The sequence below is a fragment of the Lissotriton vulgaris genome, chromosome 10 (genome assembly GCF_964263255.1).
Source record: "Lissotriton vulgaris chromosome 10, aLisVul1.2, whole genome shotgun sequence".
Classification (NCBI taxonomy): domain Eukaryota; kingdom Metazoa; phylum Chordata; class Amphibia; order Caudata; family Salamandridae; genus Lissotriton; species Lissotriton vulgaris.
The window spans coordinates 360,543,071-360,568,638 of record NC_141698.1 but is presented as its reverse complement, the minus strand read 5'-3'; the positions used below and the strand labels follow the sequence as shown (position 1 = coordinate 360,568,638).

General features: G+C 45.9%; 1 protein-coding gene across 1 annotated transcript; it reads left to right on the top strand.

The window, feature by feature from the left end:
- The first annotated feature begins 19,894 nt into the window (after positions 1 to 19,894).
- On the top strand, positions 19,895 to 24,380 carry LOC147685255 (hemoglobin larval subunit alpha-like). The gene is made up of 3 exons (XM_086939615.1): positions 19,895 to 20,063; positions 22,554 to 22,758; positions 24,072 to 24,380. Exons 1-3 carry the CDS (start codon positions 19,969 to 19,971, stop codon positions 24,198 to 24,200), a joined length of 429 nt encoding a protein of 142 aa, XP_086795741.1. The 5' UTR covers positions 19,895 to 19,968; the 3' UTR covers positions 24,201 to 24,380.
- The last annotated feature ends 1,188 nt before the right edge of the window (positions 24,381 to 25,568 follow it).

The following is a 25,568-nucleotide window of genomic DNA, read 5'->3' as shown; positions in this document are numbered from 1 at the left end:
TTTTAAATACGAACCGCCCATTACACACTGTGAATTGTTACACAATTTACAACACATGTCACACTCAAGGACTGGCACACTTTTTTAACACGCTCTCTTCTTACAGCCTTCTAACACGCTTTCAAACTGTTCTTCCTTTAATAGCAGACTACATTCATTCGATCATCTCTGGAATAACAGGAACAGTGTCCACAATTCTCGCTCTCATTGCAGCCATCCTACTACTAATTCTACTTCAAGAAATGGCTACGCTCTCTGTGGTAACAACAAAGTCCGACAGAATACGCCTCTACGCCAAGCTACATCAATACTGTAAAAAAACGGAAAAGCTTTTCGGCTACCTGCCTCTATCTATTATCGGAGCTTGCTACAACATAAGATTTATCTACACTTATGCAATATGCGTACAACCATCGTTTAATTGCAAAACTTGCCCATTTGACTGGCGAATGGATGTATACCTTGCCAACATCGCAACAATTGCTCCAGATATCCAGCAGGTAATGCATTATCTTGAAAACCATGAACGGGATAGTTCTTGCAGTGGAGCAATGTCGAACGCAATGCAAAAAGGAATCGCAGCAGAATGGCATTTCTGCGCTGCCGCGAAAGATCTTCAGCAATTTGCGACCTTTCACAACATCGCAGATTGCCTCCCAATTCAAATTGCCGGTCCAACATTCGAGGAACATTACGGTCCCTTTGAAGATATGAATTGGATCACTTTACTTTTCTCAGACGATGGCAACAATTGCCTCTTGGAACATTACGCATCTCAAGCCACTGAAGAACTTCTGGACTGTAATCTCCAAGACTTGTAAGAAACTCACGTTACTCTTGAATTGATTTTTTCCCATCTTTTTTTACATTTTCCTTTACATTTTTTATAATACACTTCAATGCTACTACTTTCATATAACAACTTTCTAAGTATACTCAGACATTTGAACTCTATCTTCATTATTGCCCCTTACTTCTCCACTTTAACCAGGGATCGGTGATGTATGGCCTATGCAAATACGCTATTTGCGTCCTAAATTAGCCTAAACCCGACTCCCATTTTGAAACCACGTCTATTCTTTGTGCACACCCCTCTCTGCCTCCCTGTTATTCACAAAGCCCTTTCACACAGATTTACTCAAAGTCAACTTCTGCTCAGAACCTCACAATAAAAATGAAAAAAGATGACTTTGTTTAGCAACAGGTTGGCACAGTGTAGTAACCATAAACTACCTTTATTTTCGTTATATATTTTATTTATCCATGTCTAATAGCTATTCTGTAGGTCACATAGAAATCTAGCATATAATGTCCAATTCACTGATACAGGAGCTTCGATTTGACTACAGCAGTAGCGTTTGGAGTTTGTCTCAGCTCGATGCCTTAGCTCTCTACACAAGATTGTTTTTTTGAAACAACTGAAGACAATAATTGTTAGACCTGACATCATTGGCTTGAGTCTCTCCTCCATTTTTTCTGTTTGCCTCCACTGTTTTTCGATGTTTTGCTGGTATATGCTTTGGGCGCTGTGCCACTGCTGATCAGTGCCACAGCGCAAGTGCTCCCGATGTTAAATTGATGTATCGATTGTATCCATGTTTGGCTTATTTGGTTTACTATCAGTCCCTAGTCTAGTGCACCTGGAGTGCTGGGGCTTGTAAATCCAAATGCCGCTCGTGGGCTTGCAGCACGTGTTGTGCCACCCACAAGAGCGGCCTCGTAAAAGAATGTCTACGGGTGGGTCATTGCGAGACCCACGTGCAGTCTGGTACTGTCACGCGGGCTGCGCAAGTATACCTACTTGCCAGTCCCTCAAACCTTCCCTTAACTTCATGTTAGCCGCCCCTATGGTAGGCCCACGGGCAGGGTGCATTGTAAGTATAAGGTAGGACACGCCTGACCAAGTTGGCATGTCCTGATAGTGAACAACCGCCATCTTCGTTCTTCACTATTGCGAGGTAACCTGCTCTCCGTTGGTTAGAATGGGCCGCCGGGATTATTAATGCTATGATCCTAGCTGGCTCGGGGAGCATGGTGCAATGTCGAGTTTGGTATCCCTGGACTCGGGGTTTAATTACGCATCCATTGGTGTGGATGGTTTTTGGACTCTGGGTTTGAAAATAGCACTTTTAGAAAGTGTCTATTTTCTTGTCTAACCATTTCTGGTTTCTGCTGGTCTTGCGTGTATGTGACAGGAGCTCGGTGGCTCCAGAGGTCTGGATGAGTCAGTGTGGGATGAGTTGGACATTGGCGTGAGAGTAGGGGGAGAGTAGTTGCTGATAGCCTGCCCTGCCTGATACAATGCTGGCTCCACCTCCTGCCAGGAGGCCGATAGCTCTGCTCCTGCAAGTGACAATGCTGGCTCCACCTCCTGCTGGGCGTCTGAGGACCCAGCCCTGCTCAGTGAATAAGCCAGGTGTTTCTGCCTGGCCCCACCCACAACAGACCCAGGATGTTGGGAAAGTCCCCCGCATGGACAAAGGGATCAAACCCGAAAAGGGGTATAAGAGAAGGACCCCTGAACCAAGAGATCAGATCACTTCTGACAAGGAACCCTGTAACCAAGGACAAGAGGCCTGCTGATCTGAGGACTTGCCTACCCCTTCTGCCAGTGTGCTGTTTGCTGGGGGGAATCCTGCAGTGCTTCTTTATTTTTGCCAAGGAAACCAGAAGAGAGGAACTGTGTGTGTACTCTCACGCTTGCTAAGAAAATCTCCAAGGACTGGAAGAGTGCCAGTCTCCTGCTGAAGTCACAGGGCTAAAGGACTTCATCTGCTTAAAGTGCTATTTGCTGGAACCTGTGAATCCAGCACCTCTGTAAGAGCCGGCAACCTCGACGCCGACGGACGTCGCCGAATCCAGCTCGACATAGTGGGTAACGGCCCCAGTGTCCCGCTTCCTCGACGACCGGCCGCCGGGCCCGACCGACGCCAGCAGCAACGCCAGTGAGTGGGAGTACGGCTCCAGCTCCAAGGGACCTCGTGTCTGCACCGCTGCTGATCGCATCGCCCTCGTGCCCTCTCGACGCCGTGAGCGCTGCTCACTCTGTGCAACCGCATCATCGACAACAACGCCTGCTGAGGCCTGATCGACACCGAAGACGCAACGCCGGATTGCTCGACGCCGCTGATCATCGGGTGCTTCATTTTCCTAAGGTACTGTGTTGTTGGGGGTCCGTGTGACTCTGGGCTCGACGTAGCGCTCCTCGCGGTCGACGCCGAACCTTCGGATTAACTTTGCCTCGACGTCGTGTAGCTCCCGTGTGAGTTACCCTGTTGCTAAGAACTGTATTGCCAAGAAGAAGATTTGCTTTGATACTAAAGACTTTTGTGCTAAAGAAGAAACTACCTTTGAACTATCCTTTATCCCTTCCCAGAGTATTTATTAAGATTGTGTACATTTTTGTCGTTATTTGGTCTTGTGCTAAACCTTATATAAAAATACTTATTTTTATAGTACTACGGTGTCGTGTCCATTTGTAGTGTATTCACTTTATTACTGTATGTGGTCGTAAATGCTTAACACACAGCCTCTGAGATAAGCCTGTTCTGCTCTGCCAAGCTACCGAGGGGGTGAGCAGGGGTTATCAAAGGGTGTGATCCCCTTGCCCCGACTAGAAAAGGTGTGTCCCTATTTGTCAGAAGTGTATACCTCTGCCAACTAGAGACAGCCGGTTCTAACATTGGCAGCAGCGAGAGGATTTGAACCTGGCATTTAGGACCCATGTGCAGTGATTAGTGTAGGCTACGTAGTGAAAGCAGACCATAACGCAGTCACAATCTAATTGGGAAGGATCCTATTTTTGGTTCTCCGCTTTTCTGAAACTTGATTTTTTGAGCACTGCCAGTTTTGACCATGAGTGACACCGGAGTCACTACCCCTGTTGTTGTTGAGGAGGAATTCGACAGGGCGAAGTTAAACGACTACAGATTGGAGGAGTTGAAATCCTTTTGCAAGAAGTTTAAAGTTCCTACCAAAGGTCTCAAGGCTAAGGAAACATATCTCAAAGCATTGCAGGCCTGGTTGGAGGCCAGAGATCCCACTGATCCGGTGGTGGTACCGCCAGTGGAAGGGGAAGAGGAGGCGCCAGCGAATGGGCCTGAGTCCTCTCCCGGAAGCATTGTTTCCTCCAAAGGTCTTTCCCCTGAAGAACGAGAAGAAAGGGCGAAGGAGCGTGCATACAACATGGAAATGGCAAGGCTAAAGATAAATGGGCAGTTGGAGTTAGAAAATGCAAGAGGTAGAAGAGAAGCTGATTTGGAGACCAAAAGGTTAGATTTTGAAAGAGAGAAGTTAGCTTTGGAGCGTGATACCAAGTTGAGGGAGTTGGACATCCAAGCTAAGAAATTAGAATTGAATCCCTCTGGTGGCAGCATCCCATCTGGGCCTGCAGAAAGTAAGTTTTACTTTCCCAAAGATGTGATAAAAGATTATCATAGGAACGAAGATATTGGTCAGTGGTTTAAAGCATATGAGTTAGCATTGTTGGCCCACCAGGTCCCTGAGAAGAATTGGGGAGCGGGGTTGTGGGGTCGCTTTGTGAATGAGGGGAGAGATACCCTGTTAGACATGCCTGTGGAGGATAGGATGTCGTATACTCATATGAAAGATGCTTTAATGTTGCGGTATGGCCTAACCCCTGAGAAGTACAGACAAGCTTTTAGAGAATGTAAGAAGTTGCCTGGTACGACGTGGGTTGAATATGTGTCTTATTTTTGCAGAGCCATGGATGGTTGGGTAAAGGGCAGCAAAGTGGAAAGTTATGAAGCTCTTTATGATTTGTTTGCTTGGGAGCATTTGTCTAATAACTGTTTTCCAGAGCTGCGCCAGCACCTGATTGATAGCAAGATATCTAACCCTAGAAAACTTGCTGAGGAGGCGGACCGCTGGGTCAGTACCAGGGTCCACAAGGGTCCAGTGGGAGACTCAGCCAAAGGTGGGCAGGGTCCCCAGCAGAAGAGTGGGGGGACAAGGGTAAACAGAAGGAGTCTCAGAAAGGGCCCCAAAGTAATCCCCAAGGGAACCAAGGGAAAGGTTCCCAGCCTCCCCCTGAGAAGAAGCCAGGGGCCCCGACGGGTAAACCTGTTCATAGGGGCCCCCTAACCTGCTACGGTCGTGGGCAGGTGGGGCACCGGTTTTATGACCCCCAGTGTCCCAAAAAGGATTCGAATGCACCGCCGCGTGCACCCCCCATCAGTTGGCGAGTGTAGCCCTGGGAGGGGAGGAGATGGTTGTCCATGGTGGGAGGGGTCCCGCAGAAATGTCCCTGGTCTCGCTAGGAGACATGCAAATGGTCCCTCCGCCCCCTCTGCCTATTAACACTAGTAAATATAGGCAGTTGGTGACCATTAATGGCCATAGAGTGGAAGCTCTCAGAGACACCGGAGCGAGTGTGACAGCTGTCAAGTGTCACTTGGTGTCCAGAGAGCAGGTGGTTCCCCACGCATTCTACCCTGTGATAGCTGCTGACAACTCCCAGAAAGAGTGTGAGGTAGCTCAGGTTTCCTTTGAATGGGGGGGAGTTTCAGGTACTCTTCAGGTTGCTGTGAGGCCCGCCATGCCTGTCGATTGTCTCCTGGGCAATGATTTAGAAGACTCCCCTTGGGCTAAGGTGGAGAGAGAGGCGCACTTGAAAATGTTGGGTGTGCCAGAGTGGGTTTGTGCAACCACTCGATCGATGACAGCGAGTAAGGGTGTTGATGGGGTCCCGGAGCCTGAAAGTACGGCCCAGGACCCAGCTGTGAAGAGAAGAGGCAGGAGGCGCGGGAAACCGGCCCCCGTAGTTCCCGTGGTCCAGGAGGAGGTAGACCCTGAGGGGGATACCCTGGAGCCCACCGGGGAACAAATTGCCGAACTGGGAGACCTGCCCGAGCTGACCCATTGGCAGCAGGATGGTGGTCCCTCCAGGGAGGAATTCTGTGCCGAACAGAAGGTGTGCCCTTCTCTTGTGGGCATGAGGCAGCAGGCCTCAGCCCAATCCTCAGGTGATCAGTCAGGGTCACATTTTGTGTACTGGGAGAACGACCTCCTGTATAGCGAGCCTAAGGCTGCTGAGCCTGGGTCAGCCAGTGTGCTGGTGGTACCCCAGCGCTTCAGAGCCTTCCTACTGGGTTTGGCTCATGATGTTCCGTTAGCTGGACATCTGGGGCAGGACAAGACCTATGACAGGCTTGTCACCCATTTGTATTGGACTCAGATGCGTAGGGATGTAGACATCCATTGCAAGAGTTGTCACACTTGCCAGGCAAGTGGGAAAAGCGGAAGGAAGCAGAAGGCTCCCCTCCAACCTTTTCCAGTGGTCAGCACCCCCTTTGACCGGGTGGGTATTGACATTGTTGGGCCCCTGGACCCCAAGACAGCCCTGGGCAACAGGTTTATCCTGGTCTTGGTGGACCACGCCACACGGTACCCGGAAGCCATCCCTCTTCGAACAGTGACGGCCCCCGTGGTGGGACGGGCACTGATGGGTGTTTTCTCCCGGATGGGGTTCCCCAGAGAGGTGGTGTCAGACCGGGGCACCAACTTCATTTCGAACTATATGAAGTCTCTGTGGAAGGAGTGTGGGGTAACCTACAAGTTCACCACTCCTTACCACCCTCAAGGAAACGGGCTGGTTGAGAGATTCAACCGGACCCTTAAAGGCATGATCATGGGTCTTGAAGAACCAATGAGGCGGAAATGGGACATCCTCTTGCCATGCCTGTTGTTTGCTTACCGAGAGGTGCCGCAAAAGTCTCTAGGGTTCAGCCCCTTTGAGCTTTTGTACGGTCACCCGGTAAGAGGGCCTTTGAGTCTGGTCAAGGAAGGCTGGGAGCAATCTCCCAGGAAACCTCCCCAGGATGTATACAGCTACATGCTGGCCTTTCGGAACCAGACTCGGCGCTTCAGAGAACTTGCTCAGGCAAATCTGGAGGCCAGCCAGGAGGAGATGAAGCGTTGGTACGACCGGAATGCCACTCTGGTAGAGCTTCAGCCTGGTCAGGAAGTGTGGGTCATGTCCCCTGTGGAACCTTGTGCGCTCAAGGACAGGTGGACTGGACTGTTTAAGGTTGTGGAGAAGAAGAGCGATGTCACCTACTTGGTGGACTTGAAATCTCCCAGGAACCCCTTGCGGGTCCTGCATGTCAACCGCTTGAAGCCCCACTTAGAGAGGTCCGAAGTGGGTATGCTCCTAGCTACAGATGCTGGAATGGAGGAGGAGAGTGAGCCTCTTCCTGGTCAGTGGTTGGTGTGGTCCTCTCTGACACCCTGACCATTGAGCAGAAACAGGATTGTCGCCACCTGTTGGAACAATTCCCGGATCTGTTTTCCTTGGTTCCGGGTGTCACTCATTGGTGCGTCCATGACGTTGACACCGGAGACAGCCCTCCTGTGAAGCACAAGGCTTACAGGGTGACTGACAAGGTCTGAGCTTATATTAAGGAGGAGGTCTCCAAAATGTTCGCGTTAGGGGTGGTTGAGTCCTCTAGCAGTCCTTGGGCCAGCCCAGTGGTCTTGGTCCCGAAGGCTGCAGCGCCTGGTGCTTCACCGGAACTCCGGTTCTGCGTGGATTACCGAGGACTCAATTCGGTCACGAAGACTGACGCACACCCCATCCCCAGAGCTGATGAGCTCATCGATCGGTTGGGGGCTGCCCGGTACCTTAGTACGTTTGATCTAACGTCTGGGTACTGGCAGATCGCCTTGACTGATGGAGCAAAGGAGAGGTCCGCATTCTCCACACCAGATGGGCTATACCAGTTCCGGTTGATGCCCTTTGGGATGAAGAATGCCCCTGCCACCTTCCAGAGGTTGGTCAACCAGGTCTTGGCTGGACTGGAGGATTTCAGTGCCGCCTACCTGGACGACATCGCAGTGTTCAGCGCCAGCTGGGAGGAACACTTGCGCCACCTCCAGGAAGTGTTGTTGGCCCTGCGCAGAGCAGGCCTCACAATCAAAGCCAGTAAGTGCCAGATTGGGCAGGGTTCGGTGGTGTACTTGGGGCACCAAGTAGGGAGCGGCAAGGTTGCCCCCCTGCAACCCAAGATTGATACCATCCTGGCTTGGGCGCCGCCCAAAACCCAAACTCAGGTGAGAGCCTTCTTAGGACTCACGGGTTATTACAGGAGGTTTGTCAAGGATTACGGTAACATTGTGCACCCCTTGACTTCGCTGACTTCCAGGAAGCAGCCACGAAATGTGATCTGGACTGAACAGCTCCTGCAAGTGACAATGCTGGCTCCACCTTCTGATGGGTGTCTGAGTACCCAGCCCTGCTCAGTGAATAAGCCAGGTGTTTCTGCCTGGCCCCAACCACAACAGACCCAGGATGTTGGGAAAGTCCCCGGCATGGACAAAGGGATCAAAGCCGAAAAGGGGTATAAGAGAAGGACCCCTGAACCAAGAGTTCAGATCACTTCTGACAAGGAACCCTGTAACCAAGGACAAGAGGCCTGCTGATCTGAGGACTTGCCTACCCCTTCTGCCAGTGTGCTGTTTGCTGGGGGGAATCCTGCAGTGCTTCTTTATTTTTGCCAAGGAAACCAGGAGAGAGGAACTGTGTGTGTACTCTCACGCTTGCTAAGAAAATCTCCAAGGACTGGAAGAGTGCCAGTCTCCTGCTGAAGTCACAGGGCTAAAGGACTTCATCTGCTTAAAGTGCTATTTGCTGGAACCTGTGAATCCAGCACCTCTGTAAGAGCTGGCAACCTCGACGCCGACGGACGTCACCGAATCCAGCTCGACATAGTGGGTAACGGCCCCAGTGTCCCGCTTCCTCGAAGACCGGCCGCCGGGCCCGACCGACGCCAGCAGCAACGCCAGTGAGTGGGAGTACGGCTCCAGCTCCAAGGGACCTCGTGTCTGCACCGCTGCTGATCGCATCGCCCTCGTGCCCTCTCGACACCGTGAGCGCTGCTCACTCTGTGCAACCGCATCATCGACAACGACGCCTGCTGAGGCCTGATCGACACCGAAGACGCGAAGCCGGATTGTATGACGCCGCTGATCATCGTGTGCTTCATTTTCCTAAGGTACTGTGTTGTTGGGGGTCCGTGTGACTCTGGGCTCAACGTAGCGCTCCTCGCGGTCGACGCCGAACCTTCGGATTAACTTTGCCTCGACGTCGTGTAGCTCCCGTGTGAGTTACCCTGTTGCTAAGAACTGTATTGCCAAGAAAAAGATTTGCTTTGATACTAAAGACTTTTGTGCTAAAGAAGAAACTACCTTTGAACTATCCTTTTTTCCTTCCCAGAGTATTTATTAAGATTGTGTACATTTTTGTCGTTATTTGGTCTTGTGCTAAACCTTATATAAAAATACTTATTTTTATAGTACTACAGTGTCGTGTCCATTTGTAGTGTATTCACTTTATTACTGTATGTGGTCGTAAATGCTTAACACACAGCCTCTGAGATAAGCCTGTTCTGCTCTGCCAAGCTACCGAGGGGGTGAGCAGGGGTTATCAAAGGGTGTGAGCCACTTGCCCTGACTAGAAAAGGTGTGTCCCTATTTGTCAGAAGTGTATACCTCTGCCAACTAGAGACAGCCGGTTCTAACAATAATGTATAGTTTCACTACAAAGGTACCGAATGTGCTTCTCCGAAGTGCAATGTTTGTATTCATCCTCAAAGTTCCAATGTGGGTAGAACTTGTACCATTCTGACATGCAGCACATTGAATCTACAGTACAACAGATTGCTGACTATTTTGTGTTACAAAAAAGCACTGCCAAGGTACCTAAAATGTTTGTTGATTACATTTTGCAATTTGTTTTGGATTTCTTTTTTTTCTTAAAGGATACATGTGGTAATTGTATCCTACCTTTACTTTCCTTATAGAATGTAGAGTCATTCAAGTGTAATGCTATTGTTTATGTCACATGCAACTGTAACATGTAATATACAATTCACTGATGCAGGAGCATACAACAGAATACAACAGAAGTGCTTCAACTTTGCATCAGCTGGACGCTCTAGCTCTTGCACCAGTGGGTCCAATTATGGCACTTAAATAAAGACACTTTCTATATCATTTCCAAACTCCAAGCCTTTATTGCACACACCCACTTTCTAAGACACACCTCATTTCACCATTTTTCTCCTGTGGCATTGCAACATTCTACATTATATTCTTCACGATTATTTCTTTATTCCTGCTTCTTAAAACACTTCATTCGAGTCTACAGACCTTTAGGGGTGACAAGGTGTATAGTATAAACGCTCACTAACACTACTTACGCAGGTATGCTACAGTAGCCAGTATCCTACAGCACCCACAGCACATCCCTTTACAACAATAAACTCACGACTTACACTCACAGTTTCATCCCCGACTCTTGAGACCGGTACCAGTGAGTACTTTGCTTCCCACTCCTGTTATACTCTAAACGCATACTAACACCACCTGCACACATATGCTACAACAGCCAGTATGCTACACCACCCAGAGCACATCAGTTTACAGCACTAAGCTCACAGTTTAGGTGGACGGTTTCATCCCCGAGTTTAACTGTACCTCACCTCTGCACCATCTCACTGTAGACAAAACAGCACTTTCGCACCAGTAACGGTAAATACTTTGGTTCTGCCAGTATGCTACAGACCAGTGGTTCCCAAACTTTTGACTCCTGAGGACCACCATTGAGTCACCACTGGAAGCCGGGGACCCCAAGCAATTTGTATGAGTTAAATTTTAAAATTAAAACAGTAATTCGAAACAAATTCACACGTGTGCACACAAAACAAATACTCATAGTACTAAGGATTTTGGGACCAGATGTACAACCATTTCATTTAGCGCCTCGCAATTGGCGACACATTGCGAGTGGTAAATTGCGAGTCGCTAAATGAAGTGTACAACAGTGTGTTTAACACTGTTTGGGATTCCCAATGGGGTCGCAATTTGTGAGGTTCATTAATATTAATGAGCCTCTTGCAGTTTGCGAGCCCATGGGGAATGCCAGCCCTCCCAGGGATTGGGGCCTGCTGGGCTCTGCAGGCCACCATGTCTCGGACAGCTTTTAAATAAAGCAGTTTTAAAAAAAATAATGCAGCCTGTTTACCATGCATTTAAAAAAAAAAGAAAATGAAACGTTTTTGTTTTATTTTCTAAGGGCAGGCAGAGGCCCCTGGGACCACTACGTACCCGTAAAAAATAATTTTGCATGCATTTGCAAAGGGGAAGAGGTCCCCTGGGTACCCCTTCCCATTTGCGAATGCATTACCATCTACTCGAAGTAGGTGGTAATTGTGACTGTTTTGCGACCGCTAAACATTTGTACATGGTTTTTTGAGACTCCCTATTTGGAAGGGAATGCCCCTTCCAAATAGCAAGTTGCAAAACCTATTTAGCGAGTCGCAAACAAATTGTGACTCACGAAAAAGGCTATGTATATTGCTCAATAGGTTTTTGCATGCATAAACGGGTTCGCGAACCCGTTCGCGCTTATAAAAACAGATCGTACATCTGGTGCTGAGTATTTTATGTTAAAGTAATAGCCCCTATGTCACATGTATTTCAATTGTTTTACAGCATCTCTCATACCATTGTAGGATGTCAGGGCACTTTACATCACACACATATAGAGACATTGAATCATACATGATCGGTGTGTCTAAAATGTTTAAAGAGGGCTCGGTCTGGAAAAGCACAAACTCAGGATTCAGAACATAACACAGTGGCTAGCACTGACTTTAACATTAAAAATGTATTTCCACCCAAAGAAATATTTTTAGCAGCATCAGGATAATGAATAACTGGGAAAAAATATAAGTTACTAACTGGTACCATGCAGTTTGCAAGCAGCTCTTTGATGACAGTTTATAGGTCCCTCTGCCAGATGTAACTACGAACCTATGCACATAAAATACTGCTTTTTAAGATGCATGATACACTTTCTTTGCAGTAGGCACATTAACCCTCTGTGCTACATTAGTTCAATCAAAGCTGCAATTGAACAAAACTCTCCTCAGCTCCAGTAGGTACATTAATCACTGGCCTTCTCTTGACACTTTTATTGTTGCTGGAAAGCTGCTAATTATACAAGAAACGTTTCTGTGCTCTTAAAACTGTTGCCTATGGACCCCCTGGGAATGTGTCACGGACCCCTTGGGGTCCGCGGACCACAGTTTGAGAAACACTGCTACAGACAGACCACTCAGCTCACAGTTTAGGCATACACTTTCATCCCCAGGTGTACGGCACCCCACCTCACCACCATCTCACAGTAGGCAAAACAGCACTTTCACACCGGTAGGAGTAAATACTTCACTTCCGCCAGTATGCTACAACGCCCACAGCACACCATTTTACAGCACTCAGCTCACAGTTTAAGCACACGCTTTCATCCCCGACTTTGCTGATACCTCACCTCAACACCATCTCACTCTAGGCAAAACAGCACTTTCACATCGGTAAGGGTAAATACTTTGCTTCTGCCACGATGCTACAAAGCACTCAGCTTACAGTTTAGGCACACGCTTTCATCGCCGAGTTCACCAGGCCCTCCCCTCCGCACCACCTCACAGTGGACAAAACAGCACTTTCACACTGGTAGGGGTAAATACTTTGCTTCGGCCAGTATGCTACAGACCACTCAGCTCACAGTTTAGGCACAAGCTTTCATCTCCAAGTATACTGGCACCTCACCTCACCACCATCTCACAGTAGGCAAAACAGCACTTTCACACCGGTAGGAGTAACTACTTCATTTCAGCCAGTATGCTACAGCGCCCACAGCACATCAGTTTACAGCACTCAGCTCACAGTTTAAGCACACGCTTTCATCCCCAACTTTACCAATATCTCACCTCAACACTAACTCTCACTCTAGGCAAAACAGCACATTCACAACAGTAAGAGTAAATACTTTGCTTCTGCCAATATGCTACAAAGCACTCAGCTCACAGTTTAGGCACACGCTTTCATCGCCGAGTTCACCGGCCCCTCACCTCCGCACCATCTCACAGTGGGCAAAACAGCGCTTTCACACTGGTCGGGGTAAATACTTTGCTTCGGCCAGTATGCTACAGACCACTCAGCTCACAGTTTAGGCATACGCTTTCATCCCCAAGTGTACCGGCACCTCACCTCACCACCATCTCACAGTAGGCAAAATAGCACTTTCACACCGGTAGGAGTAACTACTTCACTTTGGCCAGTATGCTACAACTCCCACAGCACATCAGTTTACAGCACTCAGCTCACAGTTTAAGCACACGCTTTCATCCCCAACTTTACCAATACCTCACCTCAACACCATCTCACTCTAGGCAAAACAGCACTTTCACACCGGTAAGAGTAAATACTTTGCTTCTGCCAGTATGCTACAAAGCACTCAGCTCACAGTTTAGGCACACGCTTTCATCGCCGAGTTCACCGGCCCCTCACCTCCGCACCATCTCACAGTGGGCAAAACAGCACTTTCACACCGGTAGGGGTACATACTTTGCTTCGGCCAGTATGCTAAAGTCCCCAGAGCACATCAGTTTACAGCACTCAACTCACGGTTTACATGCAAGCTTTCATCCCGGAGTGCACCGGCACCTCACCTCAGCACCATCTCACAGTCGGCAAAACAGTACTTTCACACCGGTAGGGGTGAATACTTTGCTTCACACTCCCTCTACAGCACACCCTAACCGCCCTACAGACCTCACAGCGCTCCTACCCTCCTCTTTCCCACTTTTTTCTGCCCTTTTTCCCCTTACTCGCTTCAACGGAATCACAAAATGGTGGCCAACACTTCCTAGTTGCAACCGTTTGCACAGCTCGCAGCCAATCAGCAGCAAGCTTGTGCTTGTAACGCCTTAGCCAATCAGATGGTCCAATGCCCAAATATTGATTTCAGTAAATTTCGATATTTCCCAAAAACTACTGAACGGATTTACACCAAATAAACAAAAGCGTGCTTTCTAGACCAAGATCCTTCTTCCTACCAAATTTGGGGTTATTCCGTTCACCCATTTGACCTGTAGCCTTGTCTAAATTTTCCTATGGAAATTAACATTGGAAAAACACATTTTGGGACCCCCCTTTTTTCTTGGCCCCCCTTGCCGAATCACCCCCAAACTTTTAACATAGGAGCTGATCTCAACAAAGAATTTGTTTTGAAAATTTTGCAAAGATTCGTCAATCGGCGCCAAAGTTATTGGGAATAGAATGTTGCCATTTTCCAATGGTAACTAGGTCCTAATTATAACTACCTACTGCCAACCTGTTAAAACCTGCTACATCTGCACTTTCCCCCGTTCTTCTGAAGATGAAGGCGCAACCTGCCCACATCTGCTGCTCATTTACAGTATGTTTTGTACTGTGTGTTTATTAGTTTATTAAACAAGAATGAGTTTTTGTCTCATTTGTCGGCATTCAATATTTCACTGGAAGATTTGCCTATATCTGAAGAAGAAGGTGGCAATAAGGGTCTTAAGAATGGTACATTTCTGAAAACAGTTGCATAAATTAGGCATGAATCTAAAACTACTAGCCCCTTAACTTTTCATTTATCTAGAACTCAGTTATTGAATGAGCACAATCAATCCAGACAGGATTAAATATGAATGAATAGTATTTCTCCTGATTTTAACACTGGGACACATTGGCCCATAAAACTGAGCTTTAACATCCTCTTTGTCCAGATAACTGTGGGAAAACTGTTTGTGGTAAATTTTTCGGTGTCATGATTTTGGGGTATAGTGTTGGGCTTCCACAGATTACATTGCTTCACATGAACACTGTTGTACCATGCAAATGTGGCAACCAGCAGGGAAGCATACTTGTATTCACAGTACTGGATTACAGTGTTATTTCTTTATGTTTCTGTGACCTCCTTTCTAAATGCCAATAAAGACCATTTTTTTTCAAAAAGCATGCCCGACAAACAAAAACAAAATAAGCAATACTCACCGGCTACACATGAGAATTGCTATGAAAGTGAAGCAAGAATCTGAGGTACCAGTTTATGGTGGTTTCGGAGGTCAAGGCATCACCAATAATTCTTGTTTGGGGCTAGTTAAATCTTGTCAACCCGGCTGGAGGATGAGAGAAAGGGGGACGCTAACGTCTTTATTGCAAGCCATTTGAAGAAGACGAATGTCCTTTCTCCTCCAGGCTTGACGTACTCTTGCCAGACTTGACCTTCACCCCTGGAAGAAATTGGAAACTCTTAAAGTTGATTTTCATATCTTCAGCAAGCAGGGGAGACACATATGGCTGCAACTGAAAGCCATCTCCAACACGTATCAGAACAGTAGCATTATTACCTAAGAGAAATATAATCAAAACTGTCGTTTTCCCATTGAGAAAGGCCTTTATGTAATTCACCAACCAAGCCTGTCTCCTTTTGTTGACTTTTTGTGTCTCTTACAAGCTGAACTACCCTTTCATATGTGGTAAGGTAAAGTAACTTAAAAATAGGTAAACATACTTAGAACAGTTCTTAACAGATTTTTATGTGTGACCTAATTTGCTTGTCGTGTGTGTAAAGCTGTAAAGCACTCATGCAGTCAAGAGGCCACTTCCGAGCACTAGCAAAAACAGGTCAATACATGAATTGACACCACAGACTAAAATTTGTGAGTAAATGAACAAGACAGTACATGCATTGGTCCCGCAGACCGCTATTTGTGAGTAGATGAACAGGACAGTACATGAATTGGTACAGCAGACCTCTATTTTGAGTAGATGAACAGGACAGTACATGAATTGGTACTGCAGAGCACAATTTGTGAGTAAATGACTGTCACTTTTCAATTTTTGCCCGCCGGACAGTATATTATGAATTAAAGATCTCTTATTCTTAAGAATAGGATATATTGAATTTAAACTGACGGTGATAGCGAGAGGTTTGTTTTGCCTCTCCCTGTAATCCTCAAAAAGTGATTGAATATCCGGCCAGTGAGCCACTGAGTGGGCTTTAACAAAGCAAAACTCATGCAACTGACCTGAAGGTTCCCACCACACTCTGGATCTGGTGTATGAGCTCCAGCTAGCTTCCCCATGGGATCAGTGCGCTTGAGCGATTCAAGCGATTCAAGTTGAGATATTAAGTTATCCATTTTTTGAGCCCCACAAGAGCTACTATCATAGAGCAACAAGGATCCATGTGGATTTGGAAGGCGCTGCCAGATATGTTCTGGGCCTAACATGTGGAACTACCACTATATGTGTAAACTGGGCCGGCAGAGGAAAAGGGCTGATCCCCGTCTCCTGTGGGTATTGGGAGGATGAGTAAAACTGTACTGCGATATAGGGTAGACAACCTGAGATTCAGGGCTGCTCTGCATCTGAAATGCCCTGACCTCATAACCTCGGGCTCTTCTTTTAAACAGTAGGGAGTAAGAGGCTAGATGCTACCAAGAGGCAGTATTGTTTGACCGTAGAGCGGGGGAAGCTGGGGCAGTGTTTGCACAGCTATACGCCTAGCCAGGGACAAGTTCCTACCTTCCTGACTGACCCCTCCTCACCAAGGCCTTTCATCCCTCCTTGCCTAAATATAGCTATTTAGATAGAACAGCTACAAATGTACTGGCTATAGTACAAGTCTAACCAGCCAGAATTTGGTGACAGCACAACTTTGGTTTGCAAATTCTGGTACAGATCCTAAGAGAGACACACAAACAAGAGGCCTGACCCCTGTGTGCCTACCACTGAGAAAATGCCAAATGCCTTGTCAGTCCGGCACTGTCATAGCATGAGAATGATGCTCCACCATTGGATGGATGGCTGTTGTCTTTACTGTGTCCTAAATGCCGTTCAGCCAGCCCTCAACGAAGAAAGGTTAGAGTCATTCTTTCTGAGTTAGGCAATCTGATTGGCTACAAGAGCAGTCGGATCAAAAAACAGTTCCAATGTCTATTTTCCCTAGCAAGGCTGACAAAGGTCATACCACTTCGGTGCTCATTTAGAAAGTGCTGGGGGTGCACAAACGCAGTGAAGGCACGGCACATTTGTTCCCTGCTATTTACATGACATTTCATGAGTACATTCCAAATGCATTACCTGCACTTGCATAACCACCGCAGTCTGCCCCACTCCTGCAGTGATCCCCAAATACCTTTTCTCTGTAATTCCCCTCCCGCCAAGAAAGCCACTACACTTCTTGTCTTTGTGGTGGTCATTTGTTGGCCGCAGTTTATTAGGGTTACAAGGAAACAGGTATATCTTGCATTTGCATGTTATGTCATCATACATTTCCTTGCCATTGTCTCTTGGCCCTTCTGGGGCGGTTTTTCTGTAGGTTGGATTTCCTTGCGCTTCCTCTGCGTGGGAAGGGGATATCCGTTGTCTCAGAGTTAGGCTGCCTCGCTACCTTTCCGACCTTGTTGTGCCCTGCCATCCGGCGGGGGCTGGGCTGAGAGCGCCGTCTCTGCATATTACCCCTTCCCTTCGTAGCCATGTCACCCAGCCGTGAGGCATCCCAGAGCCGTTGTCCTTAGGCCATCTCACCCAGCCATGCGGCATCTGAAGGTGAGTGGACCTATTCTGGCGCACCGCCCTCCCGTGTGCCTCCGTACCAACCATTCTCAGATTCTTCATGCGCCGTGCTGCTCCCTCCTGTAGATAGGAGCATACCTGGGGGAGCGGCGCTTATATGCCCCCCAGGCCGTACTCGGACTCAGGGACACCCCCTCATTAGGGGGTTCGAATGTCACCCGGCCCCCCCCATTGGCAGTGGTGTGGAAAAGGGGGGGTGGGGTTGAGCCGGACACCTTCGGGGTTTCCCCTGCTCACTGGGGCGACCCCGTTTTCGCGCCAAACTGGCGTCTCTTGGGCTGTCTCCTGCCCCCACCTTGCTGCACTGGGGGCTCGCCGCCGGGTTATGGCGACGGCTCCTCAGCCCCCTACGGTGGCCCGCCTCTGTGAATTTGGTAATACCGCACTACATCATGGGAAAACTGTGTATGTCAGCACCATTAATTCACGGGTACTAACTCTTCAACAATGAGTGTGGAAAAGCTTTTTCCACAAGTTATTCGCCATGTACGGCTCCATTTGCAATTAGGTGACGCTTTCCATGTGTGGTAATTTTTGATTTGTGACATTACTGAGTATTTATCCAAACATTCTAATGATGGCCTTAGAGGGATTGGTATTAACTTTTACACTGTTTTGTTTCCAATGTATTTTTAATGATTGCCGATTCTTTCAGTTATAATTTAATTACCGTTGTTCAATTGGTAAATGGATTATGTGGCATTACCACATTTTTAAACAACTTATGATACATCACTTCAAATTAAGAACAAAAAGTGTCACATGAGTCAGTATACACTTATGATACATTTATTTGGATGTCTGCATACTTTCGCCTGTTCCTAATAAAAGGGATGTACCTAATGTAGGTTAAATTGATGTCATAGGGGTGTATCAATAATGAGTGCACACTTGTGGTTCATGCTTGGCTACTGAGTGAGATCACCTATTTGTCAGCTCCCCCACATTTGGCGGGTGTAACCCTCTTTTTACTGTTATTCACCCGCATGACAAACAAAATGCCTCCATAAACTATAATAGAGTCACCAGCTTTTCAAACCTACATTACTCTCCCAAAAAGCGTTCATTACCCTTCAACCATAATCTGATCATCCTCTGAAACGCCAGACATTACCTGAAATTTTGAGGCAAGAGGTTGACAGACATGCGATCACTGATCAGGCCTGGCTTTAGGGCAGTGCGACTGGTGCGGCAGCACTGGGCGCTGCCTTGAGGAGGGGGCGCTGACCTCGGAGCGCTGTGCTTACCAACAACTTATGATTTAAAAACACCTTCAGCAGAGTTACTTGTGGATCCAATTTTCAGGCAGGATTACAAATGTCAAGATATCTCTTGTGATTAATGTTCCTGGCAGAGAGAGAGATCAGAGTTGTGTCTAGGGCAGTTTTAACTCACCATAAAGTAGCACAGAGGGTTAATATGCCTGCTGCAAAGAACACTTACTGTGCAGATCATAGATCTGCATTTTATGTGGATAGCTGAGAGGATTACTGCTTTTGTCACAGAGATCCCTTTGTTACCGCTGTTCATAAGATACAACCCTAATATTGAACAGTGACTCTTGCAAACTGTCATCAAAGAACAGTATGCAAACGGCATAAAATAGTTTAGAACGTTCTGTCCCCCCCCCCCCCCCCCCCCCCCCCACCCCAGTCTTTCAATATCTATTCCTAATGTTGCTGAAAAGTGGTCCGTCCGTGCAGGTAACAGCAGTGTGGCCGGGTAAGGGGGGATTCAAGATACGATGCCGAAAGGAAAATTAAATAATTAATTATTTTCCTTCAGCATCGTCCCTCGAAATCCGCCTTTACCCGGCCCCACCGCCCCACTGCTGTTACCTACAGGAACTGTGGCTGGTAGACATACATGCTTGTTAGCAAAGTCAGCCATTATCAGTGCTTTAAAACAAATTAAATGTATGTGAGAGAGGGCTTATGGAGACATGAAGGGGGACTTGTGCCTGATGGTCATGAGGGAATCCGAGGAGTTCGTCATTCATTGATGGTCGCACTTGGCCCCAACAGCTCTAAAACCGGCCAGGTACTGACTCCTCTCTGAGACTGTATTTGAGTATTTGAGTAAGTCCTGGTGCCTGAGTCTAATTAAATCCAATTACAATTTTGTATTCAACAATTGTTGGAAAGTGAATTTCTTCCTTTGCAGCCACTGAGTTGCTTACATCTGTACCATACGCATTGGGGGTGAATGTGCGCCTTAGTTTCTGTCACATGCGTAACGTTCCACTATTCATCCTCAGGAGGTTTCTCCGTCCTGCGAGGCCCGTCTCCGATCTCCCACACGGCCGCCTCTGCCTCAGACAGATAAACTAAGCGGGCCTCCTTGGGCGGAAGCCAGAAGTGACCAATATGATTGGGTGGCTGCCAGCGGCTCGTAGCTCTTCCCCTTTAAAAGAAGTCCCTGGCCATCTGCAGTCATGGACCGGTCTGCCCTTTACATCTTCAGCTGACCCGAACCCACCAGCCACAGACCACCAAGATGACACTGACCGCGGCTGAAAAGGCTTCCCTGGTCGCCCTGTGTGGAAAGATTTCCGGCCACGCTGAGGCCCTGGGTGCGGAGGCCCTGGACAGGTAAGATCTGCACGACATGTGCCCCGAGCTCAAGGCGCGTGTGCTTCCGGGGCAGGATGACATGACAGCAGACTGAGAGATAAACACCCTCAATCAGCAGGTTAATTATAATCTGGGCGACTTGTGAGGCTTTCATTCTTGAACTCAATAGGTCAGGTTACTGAGCATAAAACTGAAGTGTAGATACATAAAATAAATCATTTAACTAATTAATAGTTGCCACATGCTCTTTTGATATGTGTGACACAAAGTCATAGCATTTTATAAAACGGCCCCTTGTTTTTTGCAACCATTTCCTACTTTTCAGTTATTAGTATTGGTGAAGTGTTTATTGGTTAAAAAACTCTGACAATTGTTACCCGAGGCAACCGAGGAGCACGAATCTGACTCAATTCAATAGGCCTTTGTAGTGAAAGTGTCCTGAGTAATATCAAATGACTTCACTTAACATAACATAACAACATAACATAACATAACATAACATAACATAACATAACACAACACAACACAACACAACACAACACAACACAACACAACACAACACAACATAACATAACATAACATAACATAACATAACACAACATAACATAACATAACATAACATAACACAACATAACACAACATAACATAACATAACACAACATAACATAACACAACATAACACAACATAACACAACATAACATAACATAACACAACATAACACAACATAACACAACATAACATAACATAACATAACACAACATAACATAACATAACACAACATAACATAACATATCACAGCATGGCAAAGCATAGAATTACATAGCATTGCATGCATAACGAAACATCAGATGGAACACGGCAGAGCATAATATAAAAGAAATAAATTATAGTATAGCTTTGCAATGCATAAAATAAAAAAATGCAAAAGGCATGGCATGGTCTAAGAAACAATATTAACATAATAAAGCATAGAGTATTAGTATTTAACATATCCTGGAAGAGTATAACATTGCCACTAATGGTACAACAACGCAAATACCATACCATACATACCATACCATGCCATGGCATTCCATATATAACAGACTTCTCTCAATGAACAAGCCCCTCAGCACAGTTTAGAAAGTCAACCAGTTCTAATGAAAGCACTTTCATTTCACACCAATGGCAGAATATGTGATATTTATAAATTAATATAACAAAATATCATATAACAGAGCCTGCCATGTTATGAAATATTATATAACAACCCAGAACATCATTGACTAACACGTGGCAAGTTAATGGATTACATTAGGTGTCTCACATACACTACCAAACACAGACACACACACAAACAAAACAGGAATATATTTTCTTTTGCTAATTCAGCAAAAATAACCACTTTATTTACTTCTGTCCTAAACTCTGTTGTTTTGCTTAGTCTAGAAAGACAACACGCTTTAATATGCGTGTTGCAAATTTCTTGGAAGCGTTTCGTCTTTGTAATGTAGAAAAAATAGGAATATACTGTTGGAATGTTTATTATCAGAGTCCTATGCCCAGCTTTACTCCAGTAAATAAATAGTAGATACTGTAGGAGAGGAAGAATTTCCGTTGAATATTTTAGGATTTCAGATTGGAATATTTTATTCCAGTTTACTTCAATTTAGTGGTTATGAGATGGTCCAATGAAATTTCCGATCACAAAACAAATACAATATTATCAAATTGAAGTAAAACGCATATAAGCACAATACATTATCTACATACCATCATTACAGTTTGAAATGTCCTAATCTAGTGAAAATCTGACCCTCTCTCAGTACCAGTCCTCTTAATCAAACAGAGTGAGTAATAAACGATTCTATTTTTCACGCGAAAATTAAACTTTTTTTCTAATATGTGAGAGAGAGAGATTGTGTGTGTGTGTGTGTGAGAAGAGAGAGAGAGAGAGAGAGAGAGAGAGAGAGGGAGGCTTTTCTGTTTGCAGTTCCAGATCTTGGTTCCAGTAAATTGAAGCCAATTAGCTCCCAATATTTCTGGTGTGTATCTCTCTGCCAGCAGCTTGGGATCACTGCTGGCATGGATACTCCTCTTGGAAGTCTGTTAAGTGACTGTAGGCCTCATGTCCAGTTTGGAAAGAACTGAAAATCCTCCATTTTCTGGAGGAAACTATAAATACGGTCAGGGATTCATTCACCTGAATGAATTTCCCTCTCCCTAGGGATTATTGTGGAAGAAATCCTGAGGGTAATTCAGCCAGTGTACTCTACTACTCATTTGATTATTCTTCTGGAAATTAGAGGAATGACCTGTTCATAGACCTGATATGTATCCTGGAGTGCCAAACGTGTATATTTAAAAGGTTCATCTTTCAATAAAATTAAGGACAAGTTGAAAGTCTATGTTTAAAGATTGGTTTGTTGAACATAAATTGGGATACATTCCAACCACGCCTTAACAGAATAGGGTTATTTTGTTGTTGAGCACTTACCAGCAATGACCCTGGTTTCCCCATTTTCTAGGTTGTTCCTCTGCTTCCCTCAGTCTAAGACCTACTTCCGCCACTTTGACCTCACCCCGGGCTCTGCTGACATCAAGCAACATGGAGGCAAAGTCCTGAGCGCCATCGGGGAAGCAGCAAAGCATGTGGACAACCTAGAAAAGGCCCTGTCTAAACTCAGTGACCTACATGCATACAACCTCCGTGTGGACCCTGTAAACTTCAAGGTGAGAAAAGATTTGGAAGATCTTTGAAGATAAATTCAAAGTACTAGAATTTAAGGTTAGAATGTTGCCAGTCTTCCATTAGGCAAAAATATAGGACAGATTTAAGATATATGTAGCTAAGGTTTTATATTAATAGTATGAGCTATTTACATTTTTAGCAAACAAATAACCAATAAGTGCCAATTGTATATGTTCAGTTGTAGATTTAGAGGAGTTGGACACATATACTCTCTTAACTTTCTAATCTTAATCTAGATTTAAGTCAGCAAATTTCCAGTCATTTAAGGCAAAACTATTTTATTTCAGAAAGTTCCTTTCATAATAACACTATTTATTATAGAATCATCACACTTTATGAGGACTACTGCTAAGAGCCAGGCACTGGAAGGAATATAGAGTTTGTGCAAATGTTGTCTGGTCATTGTTATAAGGATAAAAACGAGGTCATAGATCTGGAAGGAAGTGACGGCAATAGAGAAGGAAAGAGACAGAAAGCGAGAGAGGAAATAGAACAATACGGCAATAGGAGGAGGCGGAAAGTGCGACAGGAGCGAAAAAACTAGAGAGGGAAATAAATGAGACAACTAGACAGAGTTAGTCAGAGGGGGTCAGAAGGATAGGGAGACTGAGAGAGATGTGAAGAGAAATAGTTAGTGTGTGAGAGAGGATGCTTGCAAACTAGGCAGAATAGGAGAGAGTGGTAGAGGCAACAAAGCAGAGACAAAGAGTCTCAGTGGTGTGCACGACTACAGATATTGTAATATGTATGATGAGACTCAGATATAGAAAGATAGCGATAGGGGATTTAAGAGAGAAAGAGAGAAAGTAATAGAAAGATAGAGGGTGAACGTGCCCACGGGCACTGGTAAGAAAGAGAGAGATGGGGGAGGCTATGCAATAAGGCAAGAAGTCTTAGTGAGACCAAGGAAAATGAGAAAGAGAGAAAAAAGACTGGGCTGCAACTTAAACGGTATCACATAGTGGTTTGTCCTACTGACTAGGGACTCCCAGAATATTGTGGTGCAAGAATATCGAGGACAGAATATTGATGGACAAAAAAGCTAGACCTTTGTAAGAGGAGGGGTGGTGTGCTGGCGATTTCTGTGTTTGCTGCCTCATGACGACTGCAGGCAAGAGTGTGGTGGGGTAGACTGCCACCCCACACCCCCTTGCTACGCCATGGATTGACATTTTTTCTATTTTTTGCTAGTTTTTTATTTTGTAGAATGTGGGAGATGTACCTGTGTCTGTAGCTGCCAGGAAGGAAAGTGAAGGCCGCAGTTTGAACCTCCATCTGTTTTTGTCTTTTTCAGGTGCTCGCCCACTGCATTGAGACCGTCCTGGCCGCCCACTTTCCGGATGAATTCACCCCTGAGGCACATGCTGCGTGGGACAAGTTCCTGGCTGCAGTGTCAGCTGTGCTGACCTCCAAGTACCGATAGACCGCTGGCCAGTAATGTAGAAAACTATAGAGGAAAGAGAAGATCACAGCATGTGTTCAATGTGCGGGCACTTCCGGAAAGTTGGAAGCAGCCGGATAATCCAATGTGTACGAACTTGCACAATGTTAATAACCAGTGACCTTCTTGTGATCTACTGATGTAATAAAAGATCAAACTTCATGCTTGTTCTATCGCAAGTGTTTCAACTTCCTTTGGTTAAATACTGTTTTGACAAATTGTGTGTTCTTGTAAGTGCACAAACAGTGCCTCTTACCCTTCCCAGATATGTTTGAAGGGATGAGAAAAGACCCCACACGTTCCAAGGAGCTCCCTGGGAAAGTGAACTTTCTCTCTATTAGACGTCTGTCTATTCTATTTCTCCATCTAAACGTCTCTTCCTCTCTGCCTGTTCGTATTTCTGACTCTCTGTCTTTCTACCCAGTGACACCTTAAGGATTTTAGGGGTCTCAAGTAAGACATCTTTCAACTGTTTCTGTGACCCTATTAAAGTTTAACCCCTAAGGTGTGTCGGACAGCCGGGAGCTGTCCGACCTCCAGTGCTTATGTGCGACGGACGGCTCCCGTCTGTCCACACACATGGCACTGGAAATCCCTCTGGTGTGGGCACAAGAGGGATCTCCTTTTCCCCCCAACAGCCTCAGAAGCTGGGCTACTTCAGCTCCTGAGGCTGTATCTTTGTTTTTCTGAAATGACGATCAGTGCGCACATCGCACTGATGTCATTTCAGAGAAACCAAAACTGAAATGAACCTATAGGCTCATTTCTGTTTCACTTTCTATGTGCTCAGGGGCTATCTCAGCCCCCCCAAGCACGTAGAAAGTCAGGAGGGGTTGTTATATTTCATATCGGTACCCTGATATAGGTCTAGGGAATATCGTACACTTTCCCAAACATCATCTCCCCGTCATTTCATATGAACAAGTCTTATTAGGACATTACTCCAAATAAGGACAGACTGCCTTGTATGGACATAACGCCTTATAAGGACTGTAGCCTTTTATGGACTAAACCTTTCACCTAGTTCCATGCCGAGGGTGGGTTTTTTAATATTGCTAAGATGTTATCCTTAGCACATATGAATAGTTTCTGAGTACACTCTCCAAGAGGGCCACTTTACCTCTCCTATCACACCTACTCACATGCTAGGTACACTTAGGTACATCTAGACAGGCATCTTAGGAGTACGCACTTCATTTTATAAATGCATTTCATATTCATGTATATGTTCATGACTATTGCAAAATGGTAGAACAATACTATTTCTTCTTATTCACTGTACTGCTGGTTCTATATCTCTGCTACTGTATTACACGTGTAGCAGCGCACTTATTTTACATGAGAAGAACT